The sequence below is a fragment of the Eutrema salsugineum genome, unplaced genomic scaffold (genome assembly GCF_000478725.1).
Source record: "Eutrema salsugineum unplaced genomic scaffold, Eutsalg1_0 scaffold_2, whole genome shotgun sequence".
NCBI lineage: Eukaryota > Viridiplantae > Streptophyta > Magnoliopsida > Brassicales > Brassicaceae > Eutrema > Eutrema salsugineum.
Genome location: NW_006256829.1, coordinates 10,596,926 through 10,623,374, shown reverse-complemented (window position 1 = coordinate 10,623,374; position 26,449 = coordinate 10,596,926). Strand labels below are relative to the sequence as shown.

At 37.9% G+C, this 26,449-nt stretch overlaps 10 protein-coding genes across 18 annotated transcripts; 6 read left to right on the top strand and 4 right to left on the bottom strand.

Moving 5' to 3' along the window:
- Positions 1-92: 92 nt before the first annotated feature.
- On the top strand, positions 93-2,773 carry LOC18018824. Its single transcript, XM_024155422.1, is given in 11 exon segments — positions 93-286; positions 565-686; positions 772-867; positions 1,119-1,247; positions 1,462-1,496; positions 1,742-1,805; positions 1,887-1,914; positions 2,029-2,111; positions 2,113-2,274; positions 2,359-2,409; positions 2,514-2,773. Coding segments are annotated over 11 exon segments (1,215 nt in total). The 5' UTR covers positions 93-96; the 3' UTR covers positions 2,769-2,773.
- Positions 2,774-2,910: 137 nt separating this feature from the next.
- LOC18018823 lies at positions 2,911-4,813 on the bottom strand. 6 transcript variants are annotated; one of them, XM_006401446.2, is made up of 3 exons: positions 4,667-4,813; positions 3,217-4,044; positions 2,911-3,129 (listed from the first exon to the last, which is right to left on the bottom strand). In XM_006401446.2, exons 2-3 carry the CDS (start codon positions 4,024-4,026, stop codon positions 3,082-3,084), a joined length of 858 nt encoding a protein of 285 aa, XP_006401509.1. In that variant the 5' UTR covers positions 4,027-4,044; positions 4,667-4,813; the 3' UTR covers positions 2,911-3,081. The 6 variants fall into 6 exon arrangements, with proteins under 6 accessions (XP_006401509.1, XP_006401508.1, XP_024012303.1 ...); XM_006401445.2 differs by having other exon boundaries at positions 3,217-4,039; XM_024156535.1 differs by having other exon boundaries at positions 3,217-4,100; positions 4,667-4,812.
- Positions 4,814-5,706: 893 nt separating this feature from the next.
- LOC18018822 (protein translation factor SUI1 homolog) lies at positions 5,707-6,976 on the bottom strand. The gene is made up of 2 exons (XM_006401443.2): positions 6,853-6,976; positions 5,707-6,320 (listed from the first exon to the last, which is right to left on the bottom strand). Exon 2 carries the CDS (start codon positions 6,264-6,266, stop codon positions 5,928-5,930), a length of 339 nt encoding a protein of 112 aa, XP_006401506.1. The 5' UTR covers positions 6,267-6,320; positions 6,853-6,976; the 3' UTR covers positions 5,707-5,927.
- Positions 6,977-8,982: 2,006 nt separating this feature from the next.
- Positions 8,983-11,128, bottom strand: LOC18018821 (pyruvate decarboxylase 2). Its single transcript, XM_006401442.2, has one exon. The coding sequence runs from the start codon at positions 10,999-11,001 to the stop codon at positions 9,178-9,180; it is 1,824 nt and encodes a 607-aa protein (XP_006401505.1). The 5' UTR covers positions 11,002-11,128; the 3' UTR covers positions 8,983-9,177.
- Positions 11,129-11,567: 439 nt separating this feature from the next.
- LOC18018820 lies at positions 11,568-12,245 on the top strand. Its single transcript, XM_006401441.2, has one exon. The coding sequence runs from the start codon at positions 11,741-11,743 to the stop codon at positions 12,122-12,124; it is 384 nt and encodes a 127-aa protein (XP_006401504.1). The 5' UTR covers positions 11,568-11,740; the 3' UTR covers positions 12,125-12,245.
- Positions 12,246-14,685: 2,440 nt separating this feature from the next.
- LOC18016542 (CASP-like protein 2D1) lies at positions 14,686-15,626 on the top strand. The gene is made up of 3 exons (XM_006401440.2): positions 14,686-14,976; positions 15,060-15,171; positions 15,272-15,626. Exons 1-3 carry the CDS (start codon positions 14,771-14,773, stop codon positions 15,527-15,529), a joined length of 576 nt encoding a protein of 191 aa, XP_006401503.1. The 5' UTR covers positions 14,686-14,770; the 3' UTR covers positions 15,530-15,626.
- A 541-nt stretch (positions 15,627-16,167) lies between these two features.
- Positions 16,168-20,017, top strand: LOC18016541 (FH protein interacting protein FIP2). Of its 4 annotated transcripts, none has more exons than XM_024156956.1 (12): positions 16,168-16,494; positions 16,952-17,061; positions 17,403-17,537; positions 17,662-17,805; positions 18,169-18,252; positions 18,370-18,416; positions 18,509-18,582; positions 18,693-18,751; positions 18,882-18,941; positions 19,118-19,198; positions 19,277-19,355; positions 19,912-20,017. In XM_024156956.1, exons 1-11 carry the CDS (start codon positions 16,449-16,451, stop codon positions 19,328-19,330), a joined length of 894 nt encoding a protein of 297 aa, XP_024012724.1. In that variant the 5' UTR covers positions 16,168-16,448; the 3' UTR covers positions 19,331-19,355; positions 19,912-20,017. The 4 variants fall into 4 exon arrangements, 3 of the variants coding, with proteins under 3 accessions (XP_024012724.1, XP_024012723.1, XP_006401502.1); XM_024156955.1 differs by having other exon boundaries at positions 19,835-19,943; XM_006401439.2 differs by lacking the exon at positions 19,912-20,017 and having other exon boundaries at positions 16,216-16,263; positions 16,379-16,494; positions 19,277-19,497.
- A 90-nt stretch (positions 20,018-20,107) lies between these two features.
- Positions 20,108-20,904, top strand: LOC112086860. Its single transcript, XM_024156957.1, is given in 2 exon segments — positions 20,108-20,345; positions 20,348-20,904. Coding segments are annotated over 2 exon segments (441 nt in total). The 5' UTR covers positions 20,108-20,183; the 3' UTR covers positions 20,627-20,904.
- A 683-nt stretch (positions 20,905-21,587) lies between these two features.
- Positions 21,588-22,307, top strand: LOC18016540. Its single transcript, XM_006401438.1, has one exon. It carries the CDS (start codon positions 21,588-21,590, stop codon positions 22,305-22,307), a length of 720 nt encoding a protein of 239 aa, XP_006401501.1.
- A 282-nt stretch (positions 22,308-22,589) lies between these two features.
- On the bottom strand, positions 22,590-24,566 carry LOC18016539 (transcription factor MYB120). Its single transcript, XM_006401437.1, has 3 exons — positions 24,237-24,566; positions 22,951-24,160; positions 22,590-22,858 (listed from the first exon to the last, which is right to left on the bottom strand). Exons 1-3 carry the CDS (start codon positions 24,564-24,566, stop codon positions 22,590-22,592), a joined length of 1,809 nt encoding a protein of 602 aa, XP_006401500.1.
- Positions 24,567-26,449: the final 1,883 nt, after the last annotated feature.

The following is a 26,449-nucleotide window of genomic DNA, read 5'->3' as shown; positions in this document are numbered from 1 at the left end:
AAATCTCAATTTTGTCTTCGTCTTCTTTTATTACGATACATATATATACACCGTGAGAATTTATTTTTCCGATCAAATTGTGTAAAATTTTGAACGATGGCAATCGCAAAGAAATTGGAAGTCGAGATCTCACACTCTTATCCTTCTTCATCATTATCATCGTCGCTCAACGAAGCTCTGTTAATCTCTACTATGTGCATCATTGGCTTGCAAGTCCATGTGCATTTAAAGGACGGATCGATTTTTTCTGGGATTTTCTACACCATCTCCGTCGAAAATGAATTCGGTATGTCTTGGTGATTTGTTTTAACATATTTGGTGTTTGAATTGATGGGAATCTGTGTGGGCGATTTGTTTTATTCATCATCGAGAGATTTTGCTTCTTCTCTTAGTGAAGTCGAACTCAGAGATTTGAAATTGGATATTCCAAATTTTTCGATCATTAGCTAATTGGTGGTGTGAATCTTATGTATGTTAGAGAGTTTAGGCAAGTGTTTTCGACTTGGTAAAATTATGTTAACATTTGGTTTGTTTTTCTGACTTCTCTGGTTTGTTCTAGATTAGGCATTGTTTTGAAAAGTGCAAAACTTACCAAGAAGGGAACAAATAAAGCGAATGTAGTAAGTAGAAAGATTGTAGAGACACTTGTTATTATGTCTTGCGATATTGTTCGAATTGTTGCGGAGGTTGGTCCCTTTCTCTATAATAATTTGCTTCTGTAGATTCATTCACGCCAGCCTATGTGGCTTTTCTGATGGTTTTTGTTCATAGGGAGTCTCGCTTCCGTGCGATTTTGGAGGCAATATTGAGGTGCAAATGTTGTCTCGGCCGTTGCAGACTTTGCTTCCGAGCCTGAGCCTCGTTCATGTATTGCAAACAAGCTCGTAAAATCTGGCATTGACAGAAGAGGCAGTAATCATAGAAGGTAAACTAATGTAGTTTCTTTAAGTTCATATTCAGGAAAAAAAGTTGAAGGTCAAGGGTTATTGGATGCATCTATTACTTTATGAATCTTGTTTTCTCCATGCACCATTTCTCTTTTAGTTTCGTTTAGATTTTACTCTATGGCTTTGTAAAGCAGCAGAGGAAAGTGAATCACTTTAACTTTTTTCAAACAGAATCGATTGGAAAATAAAGTAAAAGCCTTGAAATCTGGCAAGGATCAAGAACCAAGGAGTCTTTCACCAAGTTGTACCAAAGATGCCATAAAAGACCCAGGGACAAAAAAGGAGATCGGTATTGCACAGGTAGGTTTTATCTTTTATCTTCTCCTCGTGTGGTTGGAACCTATGCAAGATGGAAGTAAAACAACCAGCCTTTATATGGTCGGCCATAAAATTTTGCACATGGTGTTTGGTTAGATGTCTTGTATAGAAGTCATTAGTTAAGATTCTTGTCACGCCCCTGACCCTTTCTTTGTTTTCACTCTCTCGATGTTTTTTATATTTTCCTCTTTTGCAGAATAAACATCATCCTAGCTTTATGAACCACCAACGGTATGAAATATGAGTATACTGTATTTGGTATATAATTAGTTTCCTGTCAAAATATTTATCTCTGTCTCAATATTGGCAATATTTAACCAAACTTCTATTTCTGTCTCAATCTTAGCAATCTAATTTGCTGGCTACAATAACCTTCTCTGTGTTCCGTGCTCGCACGAGTTACTTTCTATGTTTTGACATATGAAATTATTAGAGTTTTCCTAGTTAACTCTCTGATTCTAATTTAGTGCTGACAGACAGGCAGGAACCCGCATCTTGAAGTGTAGTAAACAAAACACTGACGTTCATCAGGAGGATAACGTTAGTCTTGCACATAGATATTTTACTTATGTTTTCCAAGATTCTTTGAGGAGCTGCTTATTATTATATTACCTGTTGCAGGTTGATTCACAAAGCTCAAGTTCTAGCTGTAAGCTCCACCTTAATGTAAATTATGTAACCATGGTTGTTCTGCTTCCTCTTGTCAATAAAATGTTTTCTGACATGTGTATCCTCAACTTTCATCTGCATGTATTTATAACAGTGGACAGCACGTCTGAACGTGTACAACCAACAGAACAGGAGAAAAATATGCCGGAACATTCTAGTAACGGTTCCCCCGAAGCCTGCTAAGAGGCCCTCTTTAACTGAAAAGTCATCACCTCTTGATGAAAACTCAGAAATGAATAAAGGTTTCGTAGCATCTACTAATAAGTTACAACCAACGCAGGCAACAACAGACCCTTTCACCTCTCAGTATCATTCTGTTCAAGCCACACCACCAATCTTTGTAAATCCCAATCCTCAGGTTGTATTTCATCAAGAATACCATGAGTTTCTGATTTGTTTTTCCTTTCCAAATTGTATATTCCAGCTGATGGTCGGGAGATCAGGACAGCTTATGTACATGCAACCAATTTCTCAGGTAAGAACTCAAAATGGCTCTTATTTTATGAACACAAACAATTTACATTAGCATGGTTCACTCACAAGAAACTGAAATCATCTTCACTTTTACGTTCTTCCAAGGATTTGGTTCAAGGAGCACCACATTATTCACATTTACCCTCTCGCCCTCTCTTTCCTCCACAACAACAGTTCCAGTATTCAAAGCATCAAAATGCACCAGTGCAGCTATATGCTCCCCAACCGTTTGCAGCCAGTGAACATCGGCCTTATGAGCTCATGCCTACCAATATTCCGGTTATGCAGTCACCATTTCCCACTAACGAGCCCATGCCAATTCTGGTTCCTAATGGGTTCTTTGGCCCAAAGTTCCTATAAAGAGTCTTGTTTTCGTTTTTATTACCTTATTCTTTGCTGCCCACCTTAATAATGCTATTATTAAAAGGTTTGATCCTTTGTAAAAGTTTAAATATTCGACTGTGTTTTTTTCTTATTGATATAATACACACACCTAGTAGCGAAAGAAGAAAAAGTAGTTATGAGCATTTTATATAACGAATCATTATCGTAATTTCTCTGACATCTTTAAGCTAGACAGTAGTTAGATTCTGTTTTCCTATTTCTGATTACAATGAGATTGAATCAGACTTTAAAGCTCCCAAGGATTTTGTAGCAAGAACCTCTAGAGAAATCACTGTCCTTGAGAATACTGGCCATCTCTCACATTCTCCTGCACGGCCTAAGACAAATCAAAGATGAAATCTCTATAGAGAAAGATATAAGTAAAATTCGGATAAAATCACTAGTATGATTTGGTTATTTTTACCTGAAGAAGTTCTGTCATCTTTCCTCGTCCATAACTCGCCATAGGTTTATGCATATGTACAGGATGCACTGGGTGTATCGCCTGCAGCGGCTCAATAGATAGAGCCTGCTCTTCTGACTCAGCTTCAGTGAACTGTGTCGTGTGATGAACTTCACTTTTCTTCATAACTTGTGTAAGCAGCGTCTCAAATGGCTTGCCGTTACTACCTCCACTCACTTGAGACTCGATCTCGGTCTGCATTTGAACCCTCCCGCTGCCATTCTGTAGATTGCCATGCTGAGGCAAGACAGGAACCAAAAGATGCTTTGGATGAGGAGCTGGCTGAATCGGGACAGGAACCAAAGCTCTGCTTTTAACACTAGCACCACCACGCTTCTCACGGAATCTTGATTTCCTACCTCCTTTAGCTGATCCCTGATGATGATGATGATGATGATGATGCATCATCATCACGTCGCTGTTTCTTCTAATCATTGGAACATCAGGAGCAACGTCGTTATCAACCGATACAGGGTCGCAGCGACCAGGCTTGAACACCACACCTCTAAGCATGCTATCTGAGTTTCCAACCTTAACCGAAAGCAAGAACCCGGCTTCAAATGTCGCCTCGATTACGCCACTAACCGGTTGTCCAACCATGGCTTCATCAAGCTGCAGCTGACTCCTGCTAAACCCTGGAGGAGGACCAAGAGACTGCTCGTTCGAGTCGAGTTTCAGGTGTTTTCTCGGCCGACCTCGTTTCCGTTTTGCCATGAAATCTCCTGAGATGGTGTTGTTGTTGTTGTTCTCCTCATGGCTTTCCTTTTCCATTTCTTGATGCTCTCTACTCTTTAGATAGTGCAGTAACTAATGTTAAAAGGATTCTTCTGAGACAACAAAAAATACTACAATGCAAGTGAGAATCTAACAGTAGACACAGAACAATACCAGAGATCATCACAAAATGTTTACCAAAAATCAAAACTTCAAAGTACCATTGAATAGCAAACACCAGCACTAAACCCCATTTTGGGTTTCTTAAATATCTTTCACAATTCGAGAAAATTAAAAACTGGAAATGAAGTGCTACCACTATACACATTCTACTCAAAATTTGGGATTTTTGAAGATAAGATCTATTAATTCCAAATTTCTATCCTCTGAACGAACATGCAAACCATGTTTAGCTCCTAAATCGGGAACTAATTACAAATTATCATTAAAAATCACATCACAAAGCAACGAAAAAATTAGCAATTTCTCAGTAGCCCTAGAATCGAAACAAATATAAACCCAAAAGAAAAAATATCTCGGATTTCAAGAATTCGAGTGAAGAGAGAGACACATCGCAGAGTTTTATTACCAAAAATGACCAAAAAAAACAACGACCAACGAAAAAACAGCTTTACACTTTTCCGTCAATTTCTGTGTAAACACACATAGAAGACAATAAAAAAAAAAAAAGACAGACCTGCGGTTTTTCTTCTCCGTTTCCTCAGCTTTCTTCCTGTGGCATTAACGAGTCAAAAAGGGCAAATGGAGAAAAGACAAGAAAACATTTGAGAGGAAGAAAAGGCCTCAACGTTTGTTTAATTACGGAAAAGATTATGGATTTGGTGCAAACCCTTCTCTGCTGAACAAATTAATGGCTTGTTTCTGTTTGGGCTTTTAGATAATATTTTTGTTAAGGATATTATTTGCTTTTATTTATGCATCTGTGTTCTTTACAATTTGGCTTACAATTTCATACTTCTTTTTGGGAGGTCACGTGTTTTACACGTGTATTCAAACATCTTCGAACCATATACGGTAGGGTCGGCAAAATTTCCGAATCAGAGCCCCAAACCAAAAATTTTCGAAACCAAAGTTGAACCAAATCCAAGCTATACAATTAAAATTTATATACCGAATTATTCAATCTAAATTGAACCGAGCTAAACTATGTTAGAACCAACCCCAATTTAATCAAATTCATTAAAATAACTAATATTTTTATTAAATGTAAAGAAAAGTATATTAAAAAATTTACCATTTTATTTAATTTTTTGTCAAACCAAAACAAAAAATTAATTTACCTGACAAAACAAAACAAACCGAACCGAACCAAACTAAATACCCAACATAGATTGTATCGTTTTAGCGTACGGCGTATGCTGACTGATCTGGTAAAATTGGGTCTTTCACAAATAATCAAAAAGTAGAGTATTGTAAGACCATTTGCCGCTGCTACTTTAATTTTTTTTTGCAAAAATTTGGGTAATTAGAAAAAAAATGTTCCAACTTGTACTATAAAACTTTGTTTAAATTCAGATCAACCCTTAAACAGATTTAGTTCTCTCTTATATTTTCAACCATACAAATACGATAAACAAATATCTACTTTTAGATATTTTCAAAGACGAAGCTCTTTTAAACACTCATTTTCTTGAATATTTGGTGGTATCTCTGTTTTCGCATTTTCATAAAAAAATCTGTATCTTTTGCCGATAGTAACTAAACGAAGAGATGAAAAATAGAACAATCGAAAGATTTCTCATTGCAATAGTCAAATATCCCACACCTTCAATCAACAGCAATTAAACCAAGAACAACAAAACCCAAAGCTTCCAAAAAAAAAAAAAAAAAACCAAAAAGCTTTCCCTTGAAAACTCCTAATGATCACACCACACCACACCACGTCCACTTATTCGCATATAAATAGATAGATAAACATCAAACGATCGATCCTCAGCTTAGAACCCGTGGATCTTGATCTGATCCTTATTAGCAATCCCAGTCTGCACCAAGAACTGAGACACTTTCTTCCTCTGATCACCTTGAAGCTGAATGATCTTGCCTAGCTCCTTGTCCTGCACAACGTTCCCGTTGCAGCAGAAATCTTTCTTCAAGTCCTTGAGGATCCTCTCGTAGCTGTAATCTTTCTTCAGACCCTGAACAGTCGTCAAGCTCTTCTTCCCATTCCTCTGCTGGATTCGGATGTGGACGTACTCTTTTGTACCCGGTGCATCTGTGTCTTGTGCTTCTGCGAAAGGATCGAATGCTGATGGAATCTGGATGTCTAGCTCAACCATGTAAACTTGGTTTCTTGGAACGAAAATACGGCTCTTCGCAAGTTGTTCGACTCTCTTTACAAAAGAAAAGAAAAAAAAATTCAGAATTAGACAAAACCAAGTTTAGACTCCCGATCAAACAACACACGATCAGGAACAGATCATGATTGACAATACATATCATAATCGAGGAACCAAATTCTCGACTCGATCAACATTATCTGGATTCTAATATATGAAAAAGCTCAGAAAATCAAATACAAGATGCCCTTAAATAGATCAACTTCAGGATTATAGGATCCTAGCTAAATCAATTACAGGATCATAGATCTAATTTGGATTCAATCTCCATCGATCGCACCCAGATTGACCAATAATAATTCGATCAAAATTGATTCAAAGCCTAACAATCAATCCGCGTTAAGATTAGATGATCGCTATTTTGTGCAGAGATTCAGTCATCGATTAAAATTGAGTCAAGCCCTAAAATCGATTGTAATTTCGCATGACAATCAATCAAAAAACGACACAAATAGGAAAAAAAAACAAATCTCCTATTAATCAAAGGAAGAGAAACGAGAAAATATTAAGAGAAGAAATCGTGTACCTGAAGGTGTGGGAAGAAGACGATCAAGTTCTTCCGGTTTTGTTATTTCAATTGACGAAGAAGAGATCAGGGGAGGGTCTACTTATAGGTGTTTTTTTTTCTTCTACCAATAAACCTTCCTTTTAAGGCGGTTAAATCTTAGCCGCAGATCTATCATTCACTTTAGACACGTGTATGGATAAGTCTTATTTGTATATGGTGATCAAGTTGTAAGGTCCACGTTTAGAATAAGTTGGTCTGAGAGGCAGAGAATAATTGCTCTCTCGCTTACAATAAACGCGCAACTCTCAAATCCTTGGGGCCCACTACAGCTTTCATTAAAAAAAAAAAAAAAACAATGGTCGCGTGTAAGAAGAGCCACAAGTGGGTCCTATGTCAACAATTTGCTAGAAGATTCGCGGCGTCATTAACTTCAAAATTGAAAAAATGTAATTGGAAAAGAAGAAACCGTCTTATTGCAAATTGATCGATACTTTGGTTCTTTACAAATATGAAACGTTTTTCTCTCTTTAAACGTTTTGCCACAAAAAGTAAACGTTTTTTATATATGGTGAGACCGACAAATGTTTATCATCGAATGACTCTGGGATTTTATCATTTTACGTATTGATAAAAAAGGCCATGTAAAATAACTTTAAACCAATCATCAGAAGCTAAACTGAACTTGTGCGACCATGAAACAACAAACTGTGAGTGTCGTTTAATGGCCAAACAAATAACTTTACTGTACAATGAAAGAGCACACAACAAAGTATACAAAATCTTTACAATAAAATTCTAAAGCCGAGTAGTTTATCTTCTCTAAAGTAGAATGATGAGGAACTTAATTAATCAGATTCTGGATGATTTTAAATCAAATCTCACTTGCTGCTCTCAACCCTCGGATGATGTAGGGAAGCATACCACCATGAATCCATGATCAAAGTATGTCAGTTCCACCTGATCATTCCCTAGAAAACCTAAGTCAGACCAAATATTGTTATTACCTGTGTGTCTAACCGCAAAGTGCAGACAAAAGATTTGGCATTGTAATGTCCTGTCAAAAGTTGATAAAGTAGACACAACCAGACTAGTGAAGAAGGATTGTTGTAAAGCAAGCTAAGAGAAACGACTCTATAAATAGACATAAGTGATAACCATAAAACGGTCAACGGAAACCCTCTTAAACATGGTTGAAGGGAAGCGAAATAGAGAAAGTCATCACGCTTGTGTTATCTTTTTACCAAGAAAGGAGAAACACATACACATACTGAGGAGGCCACGTCCGGGGATTTACTCGTGAACCGTTTGATGGACTTCCGGCGACAGAACGGACGGTTGGTGACTCCTTTTTTGACTGTTGACAAATTAATTCAAAGTGGATTAACGATTCTAAGGAAAAAAAAAAAACACAGAACCAGTGAATATACGAGGGAACATTCAAACTAACTAATGACTGTTGTTCGTTAGGGAAACAAAATTTTCACAGCTATTTTCAAATACGTGACTTTAGGGTCTTCACTCCTCAGCAACCGCCATTGTTTCTCAGGTTCATATTCCTTGGTACACTAAGTAGCTCTCGTGTAAGATTGAAACAATAACACATCGAATCATTTCGATTCACTAATTTCACACCTTCAAAGCATTGACATAAAAAGAGTGATATCAACTGATTAAACCCATGAATTAACAGATGGTGATAGATAATTGACAAAGTCGACAATTCTCATTTGAAGATAGATTGCTATCTTAATATAGAACCATGTAACTAGCCTGAGCTTTTCAGTCATGGTCTCTCAGCTTTACCTTCTACACAACAAAAGAAAACAACATGTGAAGTGTGAACCAATGAAAGCAACAGCTTTGGATTCCAAGGCCATCAATCCCAGTTTCTGTATGCACAAAACCATAGGGATTATGTAATTTTACAAACTAGTGTATGAACTTCTACCAAAACATTTCAACGCATCCCTCATAGGAGCAAGATCGATGTTAACTAATGTTGGCATGAATAAACAATACCTTTAAAATGTGAAATGCGCATTTCTGAAGGCGATATCAACTATGATCAAGATGTCCTGCTCAATACAATACAATAACAAACAGATCAAATCATAACACAAAGACCAAACCTCTGCTTACTCTGGCAAATGTTAGAAAAAGAGGCAGCTGGGTAAACTATGCCCATCCAAATTTTATTTTTACACAGAAAGATTTTATCGTTAAGGGGACTCACACTGTTTTTCTCCATCCATATAGATGTAAAAGGATACACAAACTACTTTTCATAAAGCAACAAAGGAACTACCAAATTGGAAATATATAAGATGAAGCCATGTCGGAACTCTACTGAGGATTTGGGGGACGACCGTTAGCAGCAGCGACTCTAGATCCCCACTCCAAAAGCTCCTTGCTTGTATCATCTTTATGCACTACCACTTCAATGAAACAGAAGCTCTCTTTTTCCTCATTCGTTGCCGTGTGAATCGCTTCCACAAGCTCCTCCTCGCATCTCACTTTGGCAGTCCAGCATTTACCTTCACCATTGTGAATAGCATCAACAAAAGCCGTGTAATTCCAGTTCTTTATGACATTGTAAGGACCATCATGAATCTCGACTTCAATGGTGTAGCCTCCATTGTTGATGAGGAAGATTATGGTCTTTTGCCCACACCGTATCATCGTCGAAACATCCTGTGCGGTAACCTGGAAGCTACCGTCTCCAATACAAGCAATGACACGCTTGTTTGGTACGGCCTGAGCATAGCCTAGAGTAGCACCCACTGACCAACCAATCGAACCGTATTGCATCTGGAATTCGTAACCGCATCCTTCAGGGAGCTTCAGCTTCTGACAATTGAACCAGGAATCTCCGGTCTCAGCAACAACAGCAGTTTCGGAAGAGAGCAGCTTCTGAATGTGTTGGAACAACACATTAACCCTCAAAGGCTCCTTGGGGTTATCTCTCAGAGGCTTTCCTTCTGGTACATAGATCCTGTGGTAATTCTCATAGACAGTATTGTTATGCTTAATTCGTTTAGCCAATTTGCTGAGGAAATCCTTCATCATCACACATCCAAACGCAGGTCCGTTACCGATGGTAACCCGATCAGGCTGCACGATGACTGATTTCTCCTTCTTGAGAAGCAGAGAGTACCCAACGGAACTGTAATCGTTGAAAATAGGACCTGCAAACAAGTAAGCATCCGCAGATTCAACAATCTCAGCACAGAAAGCTGTACTCACAGCTCCCCAGTACGTCCCAATAAAGTGCTTGTGATGCTCAGGTACTTGTCCCTTAGCAGACGGCATCACAGCAACACCATACCCAGAAGCATCAGCAAGCTCAACAAAAGCGTCCGTGGCCTTTGCAACTCGCATTTTTGGCCCTCCAACAAGAACTGGTTTCACAGCTTTGTTCAAGAACTCAGCAGCTGCCTCCACCGCCGCATCTAAACCCACCTGGTTACTCACCTTCGGTGCGAGCATGAACGGAACAGGATGGCGACTGAAAGTCGGAAGAGGAATCGCCGGTAAATTGCAGCTTATGCTGATGTAAACAGGTTTGCTCTCTTTCAAAGCAGTCGAGATCGCTGTGTCGATGAGTTCGTGTGCATCTTCCAAGTTATTGATCACAGCTTGATAACAAGTAACGGCCTGGAAGCACCTGAGCTCTTGAGTGAAATCAGGTAAACCGATTGTATGGTGAAGAATCCTATTCGTACCGTAATCGTTTGAGTTTGGACCACCGACGATGCAAATCAGAGGCAGATTCTCGCTGTAAGCACCGGCGATCGCGTTCAGGACGCTCAATCCGCCGACGGTGAACGTAACGACGCACGCACCGACGCCGCGCGATCTGGCGTAACCGTCCGCCGCGTACCCAGCGTTGAGCTCGTTGCAGCAGCCGACCAGCTTGAGGTTTGGCTCGGCGAGTAGGTGGTCGAGAAGCGTTAGGTTGAAATCTCCGGGAACGGAAAAGACGTCGTTGACGCCGATCTCGACGAGGCGTCTCGCTAGGTAACGACCAAGAGTCGCGTCGCAGGGGCTGACGGTGGTGGAGTGAGCAGGACTCGAGTTTTGAATGGTGGAGACGCCGCCATTTGGAGGACCGCCGATATCTCCGATGGTCGGGTTACACGCGTCGATGGATCCGATCCTAGAATCCATAGTAGTTTTCTTGCTCGTTTCAATTTTTTTTTAATCAGAGCTATGTGACAAAAAAACAGAGAGATAGATAGAGACTGTTAATTTTCTCGAGAAAAATGAGTGGAATATAAAGGAGAGTGAAACCGCCATTAGAGACGTAAAACCACGGTGGCAAAAAGTGATCAAACAACGGTGGAATAAATTTGTATACTGATAGGCGGTTAAATCTCAGCCGCATATATATCTTGAGCTGCAAAAAAGGACACGTGTTGAGATATAATTGAATTTGGAGAACAAGTTAGAAGGTTCACGTGTAGAATAGTTGGTATGAGAAGCAGAGAATAACTACTATCATGCGAAAGTCCCCACCGATGGATGGGCCCCATCAGAGAGAAATATCTCGCCGGTCAGGATCCGACCCGAATTTTGGAATATAGTGAAGTGAAGAAAAATATCTAAAATTAAAAAAAAAAATTAAAAGAAGACGAGGAAGAGAAACGTGTCAATAGCACGTGACTTTCCAAAAAAACTCCCGCTCTTGATGACTTTTCAAAACCCTAAAGAGACTCATCTTCCCTCTCATTCTATCTCACACCTCTAATCTTCACGCCGTTTTTCCCGCCCCTCTTTTTCCTCTACAAAATCATCATTAGATCCCTCAATCTTCGATCACACATTCTTCAACAATCTCTCTCTCTATCTCTATCTCTCTCAGATTCAATCTCTTCGAAGTTAACCAAGCTTAGCCCAAATCGAATCAATGAAGGATATCTCTAGATCTCCGGTGAGAAGAAACGACGGATTCCACCGCTACTTGAAGCCAGGCGCGCTCGCCCAGATCCGAAACTCGAGAATCAACGCTAGATCTACTACCTCTCTCGTATCTCGCTCCCTCTCGCAACCACTCGATCCATCGTCTCCTTCTCAGAACTCTGCCGCTGAAGCGGCGGCGGCGCGGAATCTGACGATAGAACAGGTACCACATCTTCTGAGAAAGATCTATGGTCCTTATAGTTACCAGAGGAAGAAGTTGGCCGCCGCTAGATCCGTCTCGTCGTTGATGATGGTGAATCCTATCAATTCAGTTATTGAATCCACTGGTGGAAACAGCAGTGTGTTGAGTAGTGATGTAATTGCTCATTGAGTTAAACTGTTTCTTCTCTATTTTACATGTAGATTGTTTTCCTATTCTGTGAACTGATACAATTGGGGGAATATGTTCAATACTCGTAAACTATGTATTAAATTATTGAATTTCCAATAAATTGTGCGTCTTCCATTATACAATTGAAGATTTTACCTTTTCGTTGGTTTCCGATATGGATTGATCATAGATTCCGCTCGCTATATTGTTGTTTGTTCATTATTCAGTTCAACTCTTGAGAAGGAATCATTTTGGGGAACTAAGTGGAAGTTCTTAATGATTTATTGATTTGTATCAAACCCTAGATGTTCTAGCTGTTTTGGAAGATTAATCAATGCTCCATAGTTTAATGATCCAAGTTTTAATGATCTTCCTATAGAGACTGCACATATTTATCTCAAGCTTACTGTCTCTTGTTAGATTGAAACCGTCAAAGGCTATATTCACCTTACTCATTTCTCTGCTTTCCTTAGTCTCTCAGTCAGCATCTCAATAGGTTTTGATGTTCGTCTCTATCCTCTGTTTGTTATATGGATAGTAATGCTTATCTATGTGTTTTCCTTTTGCTTTTATCTCATTCCATATGGTTGGTTATCATGCTAATTGAAAGGTGTAAAAGTTGGATCTCATCTGCTTCATGCTATTACTTAGTCTCATCATATCAATGCTTAAAGTTTGACTACATGGTTTCTTGGTTTGTTCTAATGGGGGAACAATGCTTCTCTTTATGTTGCCTTTGTTCAATGTCTTCGCCTATATTGTTGAACTTGAATCCAGATTCAGCTACAGCTCTTTACCCTCTGATTAGTTTATGTAATTGGTTATTAAGTTTAAAGGATCCAAAACTTGGTTCAATTCTTGACTGGTCAACAGATTGAAGAACTAAATCACACAAAAGCTGATGATGATGAGGGAGAAATCATGGTGATAATGAGAATGAGAAAGTGTCCTAGGCGTATTTTATGCTTTAGAACCGATCATAATAGTTCGCAGTTAGTAGAAAGCTCAAAGTAAGGAACATGATGCTGAAGAAAACTGAATGTTGATGTATAGGTATCCTGCCTTGAGTATTCTAGTGAATGTTGATGTATTTGATATAATCTAATCTAACAAGTGAATTCTCATTTGGCAAAAGGTATGAAATCAACAAAAGTGAAATTGATTAAGGTTGATACACATTGTTACATCCCCAAGAACACATCAATGAATCCTTCTCTCTTCTGCTTTTTCTCCTTGGAAGCTTTCCAACTCTCTCATTGCTAAATCCTTCATCTCTTCAGCTTTTTTCATTATGGCCCCCATTCTCTTTTCGACTTTTCCCCCTCTTTGGTTTTTTTCCACATTGTGACCGTAACTTCTCAGCCTATCAGTTTCGTCCCTATTAACACCAAGATATCGCCCCGCATGCCGCAGAGCAAGCATGGGGGTTGCTCTCCATCTTCTCCGGCGTGTCCATACCTAAACCCCTCACTGTCCGGTGACTTTCTCCGGATTGTGTTCTTGCGATTTTTCTATTTACAAACTCAAACCGAAATAAGAACAAGGAGGATTTGATTAATTTTGAAATTTCTGTCTCTGAAGGTCAGACCGAACTTAAACCGAATTTTTAAGAACAAAATGAAACTTAAAGTGAAATGCGGACCCACAAGGGTTGATCATTGGTTGGTTTAATGTGTGACGTATTTTAAAGGTCTTCGAAATATATGGTGTGACATCACCTTGACTAATACTAGTGTCATCACTTTATGACCCGAAAACAATGTTTAGTATCGATCCAGTTCAAGTAAGAAGCTATGGGCTGATCATAGTTTTGATTGAAAATGTGGTTGTATAAAAACAACGGCCTCCACATTATTAAAAAAATGCAAGTATGTAACACCACAACACTTAATATTATAAGACATCAACCTATCAAGTATTCAAATTATTAATCCAAAACAATGATTAATGTAGCCAAGGCGAAGCCAAATGGCACTCTCTCGCGCTCCCAACAACCACCGCACTTGCCTAGTCTCTGTTACTTCCACTACCAGATTTTCGGTGCACTGTCTAGTGTCTAGAGCGTAGAGACAAAATTTCTTCTCTCTCTCTCTTTTTATTTTGGTTTGTTAAAATTCTTAGAAAATAATTTTAGATAATCTTTCCATTCTTCAAAAAATTTTGTCGATGCCCATCCTTTTTTTTTATTTTTGGAGGAAAGTCGATCCACATTTTACCTCTAAAATCAAACTGTTATTTATACAAGCCGAAGATGATGAGAATACTTTGATTTAATGTGAATGATTGTAGGATGCTTTACTCCATATTCACATTTGTATGTTTTTCTTGTCTTCTCAGTTATAAATGAAAATTACATATATTTGTTTCCCACGCGGTTTCCAAAGCTTAATCATGAAAAGGAGATGAACTTTTTTTGGGACAGCAAAGGAGAGAAGTTAGAGGAACCTTTTTTGTATCTTTTTATAATTTGTTTGTATATGTCCTGTGACCACAAACAAACACATCTATATTATATCTATATCTATATCTATATATAAAAGATATGATAATCTAAGTGAGAAAACCCAGTTGGATTCAACATATTGTTTTTAGCTTTCTTCCTCCCCCAAAAAAAAAGAAACATTTGATTTTGAGATCCAACCAGAGATGAGAGACAACAACACAAGAGAGGGAGAGAGAAGCTATTCTTCAAAACAGCAAACACAAGCTCCTAAGTCTTTGAGGCTCATAGACTCATGTCTCAGGCTAAGTGTGGTTCCTCTCAGTGTTGCAACCATCTGGTTAACTGTCACTAACCAACAATCCAACCCTGACTATGGCAGTTTAGACTACAACTCCATCATGGGTCTCAAGTATACTCTTATATTTCTCTCTGTTATGGAATGAGCATTTTTATTGTTATTTAGTTGTTTACCTATTGATTTGCTATTTGCAGATATATGGTTGGTGTTAGTGCCATATGTGCTATTTATGCTCTGCTCTCTTCTATTTCTTCATGGGTCACATGTTTAGTCTCCAAAGCTTGGCTCTTCTTTGTCCCTGACCAGGTTTTTCTCTTAAATCTCATCTCTCGGTTCTCTTTTTTTTCTCAATATCTAATCCAATCTAGTATAAATTTCTTATATAAGTGTATTTGTGTCTTTGAAGGTCTTAGCTTATTTGATGACAACATCAGTAGCAGGAGCAACAGAGATAGTGTATTTACTTAACAAAGGAGACAAAATGGTGACATGGAGCGAAGTTTGTTCTTCTTATCCACACTTTTGTTCAAAACTCACAATTGCTTTGGGGCTTCATGTCTTTGTTCTCTTCTCTTTCTTATTTCTATCTGTCATTTCTGCTTATCGAGCTTTTAGTGTCTTTGATCCTCCTTGTGACGACTCTCAAACCAATATTAATGCTTGATTGGGTAGGGTTAATTGTGTTTGCAACTTCGGAGTCAATTTTCGAAAATTGTTGCGGAATTTTCGGTGATCTAGTGTTCTTCAAAATATTAGTATATGATTTTGTATATTTCTTTTTTGCTCTCCCAATTGTTTTGAAAGTTTTCTTATTCAAATGTTTGCATATAACTAAATCTCGTTAAAAACAAACCAAAAAACTAAAAACTAAATCTCGTTAGTGGACCCAAAAAACGAAAAAGAAAAACTGAACATCATTTACAGTGATTAGTACATCTTATGGTGCAAACCAAAAACCAAATTTCAATGGGAAAACAATACAAATTTTGTTTCCTGCTTATCCGTTTCGACAAAAGTAAAATTTCAAAATAGTAAAGTATTATTTTGAAAAAAACAAATTATTAGTCTATATATCAGTATCATTAAATTATATGTTACATTACTTTGAAAAATAAATATACTGACGACAAAAAAAAAAATTAAGACTACTTGAAAAGTATATATATCAACAACATTAAAACCGAAATTGTCGTTCAATTTTTTTTTTGTTTAGAACAAATCCCTTATGTTGGGCCTTAAATTTGGGCTTTCATTCTATCAACTAAGTCCATTTATCTGCCTAATCGGAGAAGCAGAAAAAAAGTCGACATCTCGAGCCAAATCAAAGACGAAGGAGTTTGGAAGCGTTTGATTCTGGTGGGATCTACTTCTGTTTAGTTTTGACTTTTGATCATCAAAGTTAAATTTCTTCGATTTCACTCTTTTGAGTTTTGACCAACATTGATTTCATTTCTAATCGTATCATCATCTTCCCCCTTTTCTGTCGATTCTCAAAGTCCTCTTCTTTTTGTAGCAAGCTTTACCAAACTAGATTACTCTGATTTCAAAGATATCGAGTTAAGGAACTTCTTTCCCTCTCTCTCATGGGCACGACTTCTGAATTGTCTTCCATGGTTCGACTTAACATTGGTACACTTTCATCCATTTTTCTCTTGCAATCACTTTATTAGAGCGATTGTTTTGTTTGGAAGACGGATTGCTAAATGTTGCATATCTTGTGAAAATTGTTCTACTTGGTCATGTGTTTTTTTTTTTCAAGTTCTGTAATTGAGATTTGAGATGTTGCATGTTCAAATTCATTAAATTTTCTCTGGAGAAAACCCCCCTTTTTTTTTCTTCCTATGTAAGTAAAACTTTGGTGTTAAGAATTCATTTTCCTCTTTAGTTTGAGTTGTAAACCTCAATGCTTCTCTGGGTTGATCATAGTTAAAACTGTGATAAGGCCAGATCTGTGTTGTTTTCTCCTTTTTAGATATTGATGTGCTTCCTCAACTATCTTCAAAGTGAAAACCTTTTATATTTTTTCTCTCTCTCACGAGGTCTAGCTCTTCTTCAAAACATATAAGACATGTTCGTGTTTATGCAGGTGGAAAGAAATTTTGTACTACCATTGATACTTTGACTAACCGTGAGCCTGACTCAATGCTCGCAGCCATGTTTAGTGGTCGACATGCAATGTGCCAGGAATCCAAAACGGTATTATTTGCATTCTGTGTCACCTTAATTCCAACTCAATATATGTTTTAGGATGATGCCATTTCATAACCTGCAATAGGCTTCGCTGAGTGTAATAGTTGGTCCTTGGATCGAGTAGCCTTCATTTAACGATGATAAACCAAAATTTTAGTTACGTAGAGAGACTCTGATTTTAGCCACCCACTTTTTAAGATGTGTTAAAAAAAAAAAAGTAGTGGAGTGAGCTACGACATATGCTCTCTTGATTCAATAGTATATTTGAAGCCATGTACCAGTGAAATGTGTGTATATGAGTGTGTGACAAAGTATATCCACTAAAGGATCTGATTTAATTGTTGCAGGGATATGTATTCATAGACAGGGATGGAAAGCACTTCCGTCATATTTTGAATTGGTTGCGTGATGGCACTGATCCCACTCTGTCAGATCCTGATTGTTCCGAACTTTTGCGTGAAGCAGACTACTATCAGCTTCTAGTATGCTTAACTTCTCTTTTATCTTACTATTCTCATAACTAGAGTTTTACTTCTTCTTTTTTCGGAGTACAGGACTAATTTTTGATGGAGATTGAAAAACTCTTGCATTCACTTCCTGTTTCAGGGGCTGAAAGAAAGAATAAAAGATTCAAGAAGAGAAGTTGTTGAAGAAGCAGAATTAACTCGTGTGGATATCATCAAATGTATACAATCTGAAAGAGTCAGGTTCCGAGGGGTTAATCTTTCTGGAATTGATCTTTCTAAACTGGTAATATTTCTTAATCTCAGATGCTTGTAGGTAACCATGCTATCGGCTGACTTGAACTCACTGAAGTTCTGATCCCCCAATCAGTTGTTTCAGAGATAAATTGTGTTTCTGTGGAGACAAAGTAATAGAATAGCACTAACTGATCCTCGTTGTTTTAGCCTGGAATTTAGAAAGAATTTGTAGTTACATTTCTAAGCACATATATATTTGATTCTATCAATTGGAATACACATCTGCTGTCTTACTGAGTGTCTTTTTTGGTCAACATGTTATCTTATATTAAGAACATCAATTGGGATTGGTAGGCTTCTTCTTAGTCAGTTCCGTATTTACTGTCTGCATGTTCCTCTTTGGATAATGCAGGATCTATCTCTTGTGGACTTCAGCTATGCTTGTCTCAGGAATGTGTTTTTCTCTCGTACAAATCTTCAATGTGCCAAATTTCGGGTAAATATGCTGTATCAACTTTGTTTGTTTCTGCTTCGTGAGAAGAAGTTATCATAATATCATGGCAGTTTGCTTGAAGATCTGCCTAATCATATCTGCTGAATCTGTAAAAAACAGGATGCTGATGCTGAGAACTCCATCTTTCACAATGCTATTTTGCGCGAGTAAGGAGTTTGTCGAGATCCCATCGCGTATTAAATTATTTGTACTTGATAACACTTCTTGAAAGATTTGAATTCTTTCCTTCCTATAAAAGGTGTGAGTTTACTAGCGCAAATCTTAGAGGAGCGTTGTTAGCTGGCACAAATCTTCAAAGTGCTAATTTACAAGGTGCATATATAAGCTTAATTTGCTTGTTAATGATCACTCAGACTGCCACGATATGAAATTTTACATTATAAACGTAATTTGACTCAAAAGCTCCGATTTTTGTACTGTAGATGCCTGCTTAGTGGACTGTAGCTTCTGTGGTGCAGATCTCCGCTCTGCACACTTGCAGGTGCGTTAAGTGGTCTATATAGGAATTTAGCTTAGACTTTTCACCACGATAAACGTTTTCAATTGCGTATCCAGAAGTTGCTTATGAGCATAGCGTTATTTAATGTTTGATTCTCTTTCTTGCCTATCAGAATGCAGACCTTACAAATGCCAACTTAGAAGGAGCAAATCTAGAAGGTGCAAACTTGAAGGTAAGCAAATTCTTTAACTGATAATTCAAGCCGGATTAGATTAGACCATATATTCAGCCTTAATTCAGTTTGTTGCTAACGATCTGGATTGAGTTGTGATTAGACAAGATAAGTGATACGTGGCTCGTAAATGTGTTGGTTTAACTGGATCAGGCGTATATGTGTTTGGTATATAGGGTGCAAAGTTGAGTAATGCCAACCTCAAAGGAGCAAACCTTCAACGAGCATACTTGAGGCATGTGAATCTGCGAGAAGCGGTAGGTCCAAAAATAAATAGCTCTTCGTCAAGCTTTTGAGCTTAAATGGTTAATCCTTGCGATATGCTTATGTAACAGCACTTGGAAGGGGCAAATCTCGGTGGTGCTAATATGACCGGTGCTATCCGATAAATATTCCCCTTTGTTCAGACAGATTGTAAGTCTCTTGTCTTAAATATTTATTTGTAACTGCTTTTGGCAAATGGTTTGAGTTTATATGGAAGTAAACATGAATCTTGGATCTCAAAGCTTCTTTGTTGTTGAATATATTCTTTCGTAAAGATTTATATAAAAGCATTCTGTCCAATAATGTTTTCTTTTCTCTGACTGGTATTTGTGAATGATATCTTGTGAGACCCTTAGAAAGTACGTAATAGAGAATGTGTAGAATAAACAAATTGTTGTAGTTAACCAAAATAAGTAACAAATCAAGATTTCATTTAGAAATACTGTAGTGATGAAGAAGGAAAGTGCTAAAAAATGAAGGAAAATGTCTAAAAGTGAACTACTTTACACATTACTTAGTCCCTAAATAGATTGTTGGAATACGAAAAACTGATTAAAGATCGATCATAAGATATAATCATCGTCGTTCAAGAGAGAGTTAGGATTTGTTCTTTTGGTTCATATCAACAGTGAAGAGAAGATTCAGTCAGGAAGATGTCTCAACCTCAACGACCGTAAATGATCGAGTCAATGGTTGTTTCGTCCAGGAACAGGAAAAGACCAAAAGAGTCATTCATCACATAGCTATTCAGGTCGAACAACTAGGGGTCAACATTATAAGGATGAGATATATTGGACAAGACGTTTTTAAATAGAAGGCGGGAGATGCATCTCCGACAAGACGATCATGACTTGATCAAGGCATGTTTCTTTGTAGAAAAGAAACTGTTTCTATCGGTATAATTCTTTTTTTTTTTTTGTAAAATACAAACTAAATCTAATCCTAGGTTGTTTTCGTAACAAGGACTTAGCCAAGGTGATGACCAGCTTCGTGGTACCGGACTATGTTACCACCAAAGAGCGAAACCGGACTTGTTTCCTCGAGACAGTGACAACCACAGAACGCATTAAACTCAAAACTTTTCCGGTCAAATCATTGTGTTCTTCCTTGTCGGTGACCTATCAGAAAGATCGAAACTTTACGCAACGGAGATCTCGCTGGACACATATTACCTCTACCACCACTTCGACAATCCGAGCCTAAGGTTCATGTGCTCGACCGCGAAATCCCCAAACAGTTTCTTGTCAGCGAAGAAATCTTCTGTGATCACATCACAATGGTCTTGTCGGAGACGTGTCTCTCAAGTTCTATTCAGAAACGTCTTGTGGCTTATATATATCTCCAGATTAGAAGCCACTAAAAATAGGAGCTATCGAAGAGGTTTCATGATCGAAGTCGAGATCAAAGTTGAAAGTGGATAATCTGGTGAGCATTGGAAGTGGCTGCAATGGTTTAGAAGCTTGTCCGTGGCGAGAGCGAGTTACCGGTACGGATTGTCCGAAATGCCTGACGGAGTATCCGGTGCGGTGTGTCGCATGGAGTTACGGTGTTCACACGTTTTCCACAAATCTTGTGTGATGAAGTGGCTGAAGCAGAACACTTCTTGCCCTATTTGTCGTGCCGAGGCTATTGGCGCGATAGCTTCTATCTTTTAGCTCTGTAAAAAAACAGTAAACCTGTGTTAGTGCACTTTGTTTATTTATTATTGTATACGATCTTTTTACCTTCAATTAAGAGATCAAATTAAGGCATCACTTTGTTCTCTCTTTCTTTGCACGACTTATGTTTGTCGAGACACTAAGAAAGGTTGTATATATGATGAACAATTCATAAACGTCTCCATAATCACAAAATTAAGTAAGGAATCAAACTAATCAAAGACTCGGTTCTTCGTTATTTGTGGATTCTTTTTCGATATTTTCTAGCTGATTCCATGCAAATTGTTGTTCGTTTGTTTATGCGCGCGGCTCTATAATTGATGAACATCAAGAACAAGACTGTCGTCATTTGATGTGATCTTTTATTTAAAAATTAGTAAGAAACAAATAAAGGTTTCAGAAATAGTGATGACTTTGCAAATATGGATTAATTTTTAGAGATTAGATTGATAAGGTTGTAGCAAAAAAAAAAAAGAAAGAAAAAAAAAGGAAAATTCAAATTGTATCGTAAACAAACACAATAATTTTGTTGGGAAAAAAGGAAAGATGTAAGCCTCCTAAATCCTAATCCTACATGATTTAACCTTTACGATATGTCGATATGCATATATGTATATATCTTCAGTTCTAAACACATCACTAGAGAGAAAAGTAATTAAAGATCATATGATCTAAGAATCGTTCGAGCGAGATTTAGGGTTTCTTCCTTTGGTTCATATCGACCATGACGAGCAGCTGCAATCACGAACATGTCTCAGTTTCAACGATCGTAAATGATCAAGTCATCAATGGTTGTTACCTCAAAAAAGAAACCACAACAGAATGTATTTATCTCAAAGCTTTTCAGGTCGAATCAGATTCGATTTCCTTCTCCGTAACTTATGAGACAAACCATGATATTCGCCACGAAAATCTCCATGGACACATGATCAAGATCCCCCTTGAACGCCCCCACCCTGTCCTTGGACTTGAACATAACATCCCGGAACAGTTTCTTGTCTCCCAAGAAACATGTCTTAATCACGTCATGATCGTTTTGTCGGAGATGTATCTCCCGCCTGCTACTCAAGAACGTCTTGTCAGTTATATATCAACTGAATCCCTTAATTTTAGCAGCCGCCACCGCGGTGAAGGAGGAGGAGGAGGAGGTTTCAGGATCGAAGTCAACGTTAAAGTCCACGTTGATCATTGGGTGAGGATTGAGTGTTGCAACAAGGACAAAGATACTTCTTGTGAGGTCCAGGCAAGACAACTGAAGACAAAACTGGCGGCGACGGATTGTCCGATATGCTTAACGGAATTATCTAGTGGGTTGAGTCGCCTGGAGTTACACTGTTCCCATGTTTTCCATACAGAGTGTGTGATGAATTGGCTGATGATGAGAAACCCTTCTTGCCCTATCTGCCGAGCCAATGTTGTTGGCAAAACTGTTTCTGTCTATTAGCTTATGGTTTGTAATCATTAGACTCGTTATGTTTAGTTCGAGTCTCTCTTAAGGAAAGTAGTGAAGAGTGTGTAGAGGTTTGATGAAACAAATACATGAACATATCAATAATCACAAAATTAAGCAAGGAATCAAATAGCATTAAATAGTAAACAAAAGATTTGCAACAAATATATAAGTAAAAAAAATAAAAATTAATGATACAATACAATATAAAAGATCAAGAACTCTGTCCTTAGTTAGTTCTTGATCTTGGTCCGTAGATTATTTTTCGGACTTTTTCTAGCTGATTCCATGCAAGTCGTCCCATGAGCAGTTATTGTTATTATTGTTGTTGTTGTGTTCGTCGTTTGTTGCGGTTGCTGGCGCTGTAGAATTAGCTGGAAATAGTGAGGCGAATTGATGAACATCAAGAACAAGATTGTCGTCAGTGACAACAGATGATTGTCCATTAGAGATTTCTCCACTATCACTTCCCCAATCAAGAAGCTTAGCTATGTCCTCTTGCATTGTGTTCATCTGAAGATACTCTTCTTCCTTTGATTTCAAATCTGCGTTTTCAGACAAAGACATTTAGAATATTACACAGAGAGAGAGAAGTGTAGTTTAGATTTGAAGCGTATTTTGAGCGGTTTTAGTTTACCTTGTAAGGAACATAAGTTTTCAGAAGAATCATATTGTCCGAAACTAACCGAGAAGAAGTTGTCATTATTGTTGTTGTTGTTACTGTTGTGGTGGTTAGGAGGGGAAGCTGTGAGTTGTCTACGTTTTGGAGGTCGGTCTCCGCCTCCACCAGCTAGAGCTTCGGCTTCTTCGAGGACATCCTCTAAGAGGCTGCAGCTAATACTTCTTCTGTGAATACTGACACTGTTCTGCTTCTCATTGTCGTTTGTGAAGTTGTTGACATTAAATGAATTAACTTGGGAAACTTGGTTTGAAGGGAGCTCTTGTTTCATATTGGAGTAAACCGGGTTGGTTTGAAAAGAGGTGGAAGAAGGAGGAGTGTAATGGGAGTGCAGAAAGCTTGGGGAAGAAGTTGCTGTAGGGTAAGAAGAAGGAGAAGGGTTTAAAGAGAAAGAAGGAGAGGAAGAGTAATTGTTGTTAGAGTTATGGTAAGTAGCGGTTTGAGCGGTTTGAGCGGTAGGGGAAGAGAAAGGTAATGTTAGAAAAGAAGTGTAAGAGTCTCTTGAAACAGGGGAAAATGGTGCGGTTGAAACACGGTTGATGCAATTGAAAGGAGGAGCGTTAGCATTGTTGTAGCGTTTGGCGAGTAGCGTTGAAGGCTGTTGGAGGAGAGGTGGAGGTCTAGGGAAAGTGAAATTCGCGTTATTGTTATTGTTGTTGATTTGGGAACGCGGGAGGGCAAAGAGAGGAAGAGTAGGGTATTGGTTGTTGCGAGGTGAAGATAAAGGAGAGGAAAGTGGCGGTGGAGGCGGCGTGGAAGAGAGTTGTGAAGGAGTTTGAGGTGTGTTTGGAGTGTGAGGGCTAAGAGGATGGAGGAGATTAGCGGTTGATGCGTTTGTGGTATGGAAAGTGAAAGATGAAGAGGGGTTTGCGTTTACTGGTGTTGGAGATGGAAGAGGAGAAGATGAAGGTGTGTTTGGTTGTGAAGATTGTGGTTGGAAATACATTTGCTGATGTTGATGATGTTGATGCTGATGCTGGTGTTGATGATGTTGTTGATGTTGATGATGGTTATGTTGATGATGATGGTGTTGATGATGATGTGGATGTGGATGGAGTTGATGGTTAGGGATAATATCTGGAGGGTAAAGAGGAAGTCCTTGGCGTTGAAGACGTTTCAACCTTGTGTTCCAATAGTTCTTGATCTCGTTGTCTGTTCTTCCCGGCAACTAATTATAACAAAACAAGATTAGGTTTTTTCTTACAAACATCTGAGAGAGAGAGAGAGATAAGATGGTTGTGTACCTGAGCGGCCATGCGAGCCCATTTGTTACCAAGCTGAGCATGAAGTTGGATAATGAGACGTTCTTCGTCGCCGGTGAAAGAGCCTTTTTTGAGGTTTGGGCGGAGGTGATTGGCCCAACGGAGACGGCAGCTTTTGCCGCAACGAGCCAAGCCTGTGTTTTTCTGAACGGCGTTCCAGTTTCCTTCGCCGTTCTCTCTAACGTACGCTGCAAGTATCTCATCTTCCGCCGCCGTCCATGGCCCTTTCTTCAGTACCACTCCTCCTCCTCCGTCTGATATGTGATTGGTGGATCCACCATCCTTCCCTGCTCCTCCTCCGTACAAGATCATAGTTTTTCACTCTTGTGTTTCTTTATTTCAGATTCGTCTTGAGAGAAAGACAAGAAAAAAAACAGAATTTGTTTGTGATTTGATTGATGGCTTAATGGGGGGGATTTGAGAAAGATGAGACCCACAAAGTGATTTTCACCCCCCAAGTTTGGCCATCGAAAAAAAAAAAAAAATCTGTTCTCTCTTTTTATTTATTGTTTCTTCTGTGACAAAATGATGACAAAGAGGGAAAAGCAACAAAGAAGAAGAGAAGAAGTTAAGTTTGGTAATTTACGGTGTAAAATTACAACGGAAAAAACAAGAAATAAAAAGATATATAAAAAGAGGAGAGAGAAAGAAATTGACAGTGTTTGTTTCTCTGGACACAACACAAGTATTTCTAAGACAACTCATAAGATTGGTTGTTTTTTCACTTCTGTCTTTCTATTTTAAGCAAATGACATTTTACGTGAACTGTCTTTCTTTCTAATACATGTCTAGAAAAAAAATCAGGATTGGATCATATACGACTTGCCTTTTTACATAATTAGCTTTCTACTGTACGAAACAACTTAGTTTTACAGGATTGGATCATACAACTTGTTTTTTAAATAGATTTCTAGAGTAAAAAAAAAACAACTTAGTTTTACAGGATCGGTCAAAAGTTTCAACTTCAAAATTTTCATGAAATAACTGTCATTTTGAATGGATTGGCATAGTTGACCAACATTATAAGATTTTCTATGAACTCCTTTGTACCTCGTATTTCGATTTGCTCCGCGATGAACTCCTCCGCTGCGAGCCAGACATACACGTTAATCATGCGCTATACATTAAGCTCTAATTGTCTATCTACTGAGTGAACTTCTGAAATTGATAGAACGAGAAGGATCATTTATATTATGGCTTCGAAAATTAGCATGTATAAACATGTTTTAAATGAAACATTATGTTGAAGCACAAAAGTTGAATTGTCATTAATTTTTGTGATTGGCTTAAGATAATGTGCAACTTAATTAAGAGTTATACGAATTTGATACGACGCCAGTTTCAAAGGTCATCTAGCTTTTTTTTTTTTTCTCATCCTTTTCGATAAATCGTACAGCCTTACCACTTTTACTAGAAATATTCTCTATGACAAGATCTTAGGACAATTGCTAAAATAGTATAAACTATAGTTAACTATTATAATTATGGAGACCTGATCCACTAATTTTAATAAGGGAACTTTATGTCTCCTAAGGTATTAAACGTTTTTGTTTTTTTTTCATTCAGAGGTTGATGATGATGATTCAGAGGATGGTGATGATTCAGAGGATGGTGATGATAGTGATAGTGATGATTTAGAGGATTTGGGTGATGTTACGTATCTGGTTGTAAGGATAAGCAACATTAAAACTTTTCACTTGTCTTCTAATTTTTTTGAGATCAGTTTTGCCACTTCTTATAATATTTGATTATTCAGTTTGAAATGCATGATAATCAACTCTAATGCCCAAATATACTTACTTAGAATCCAACACATTTCAAATGTACAAAAAATGAACATTAGTTATCTTTGAATGAGAAATACCCTACATATCATACATTTAGGCATAAATATTTTAACTATTGTGTAAAATATCATAAGTATATCGCAAAACGTATATAACTCGGTAGTTAGTCGGCAATATATAGTAGACATGCATTTTGTCAATATCGCACCATGTTTCTTTACTCCCACTGGTAATTTGGTGGTAATTTGGGATACACATCCACACCTCAGTCTATGAAGCACAACAACCCAAAAACAACCACATTCGAAGCTCTTCTTAAAATGTCATATCATTATTTTCTGAATAATGTTAAAAATATATTTTAGATTTGACTATAATTTTATTCACCAAAATGTTATTATAAAAGTT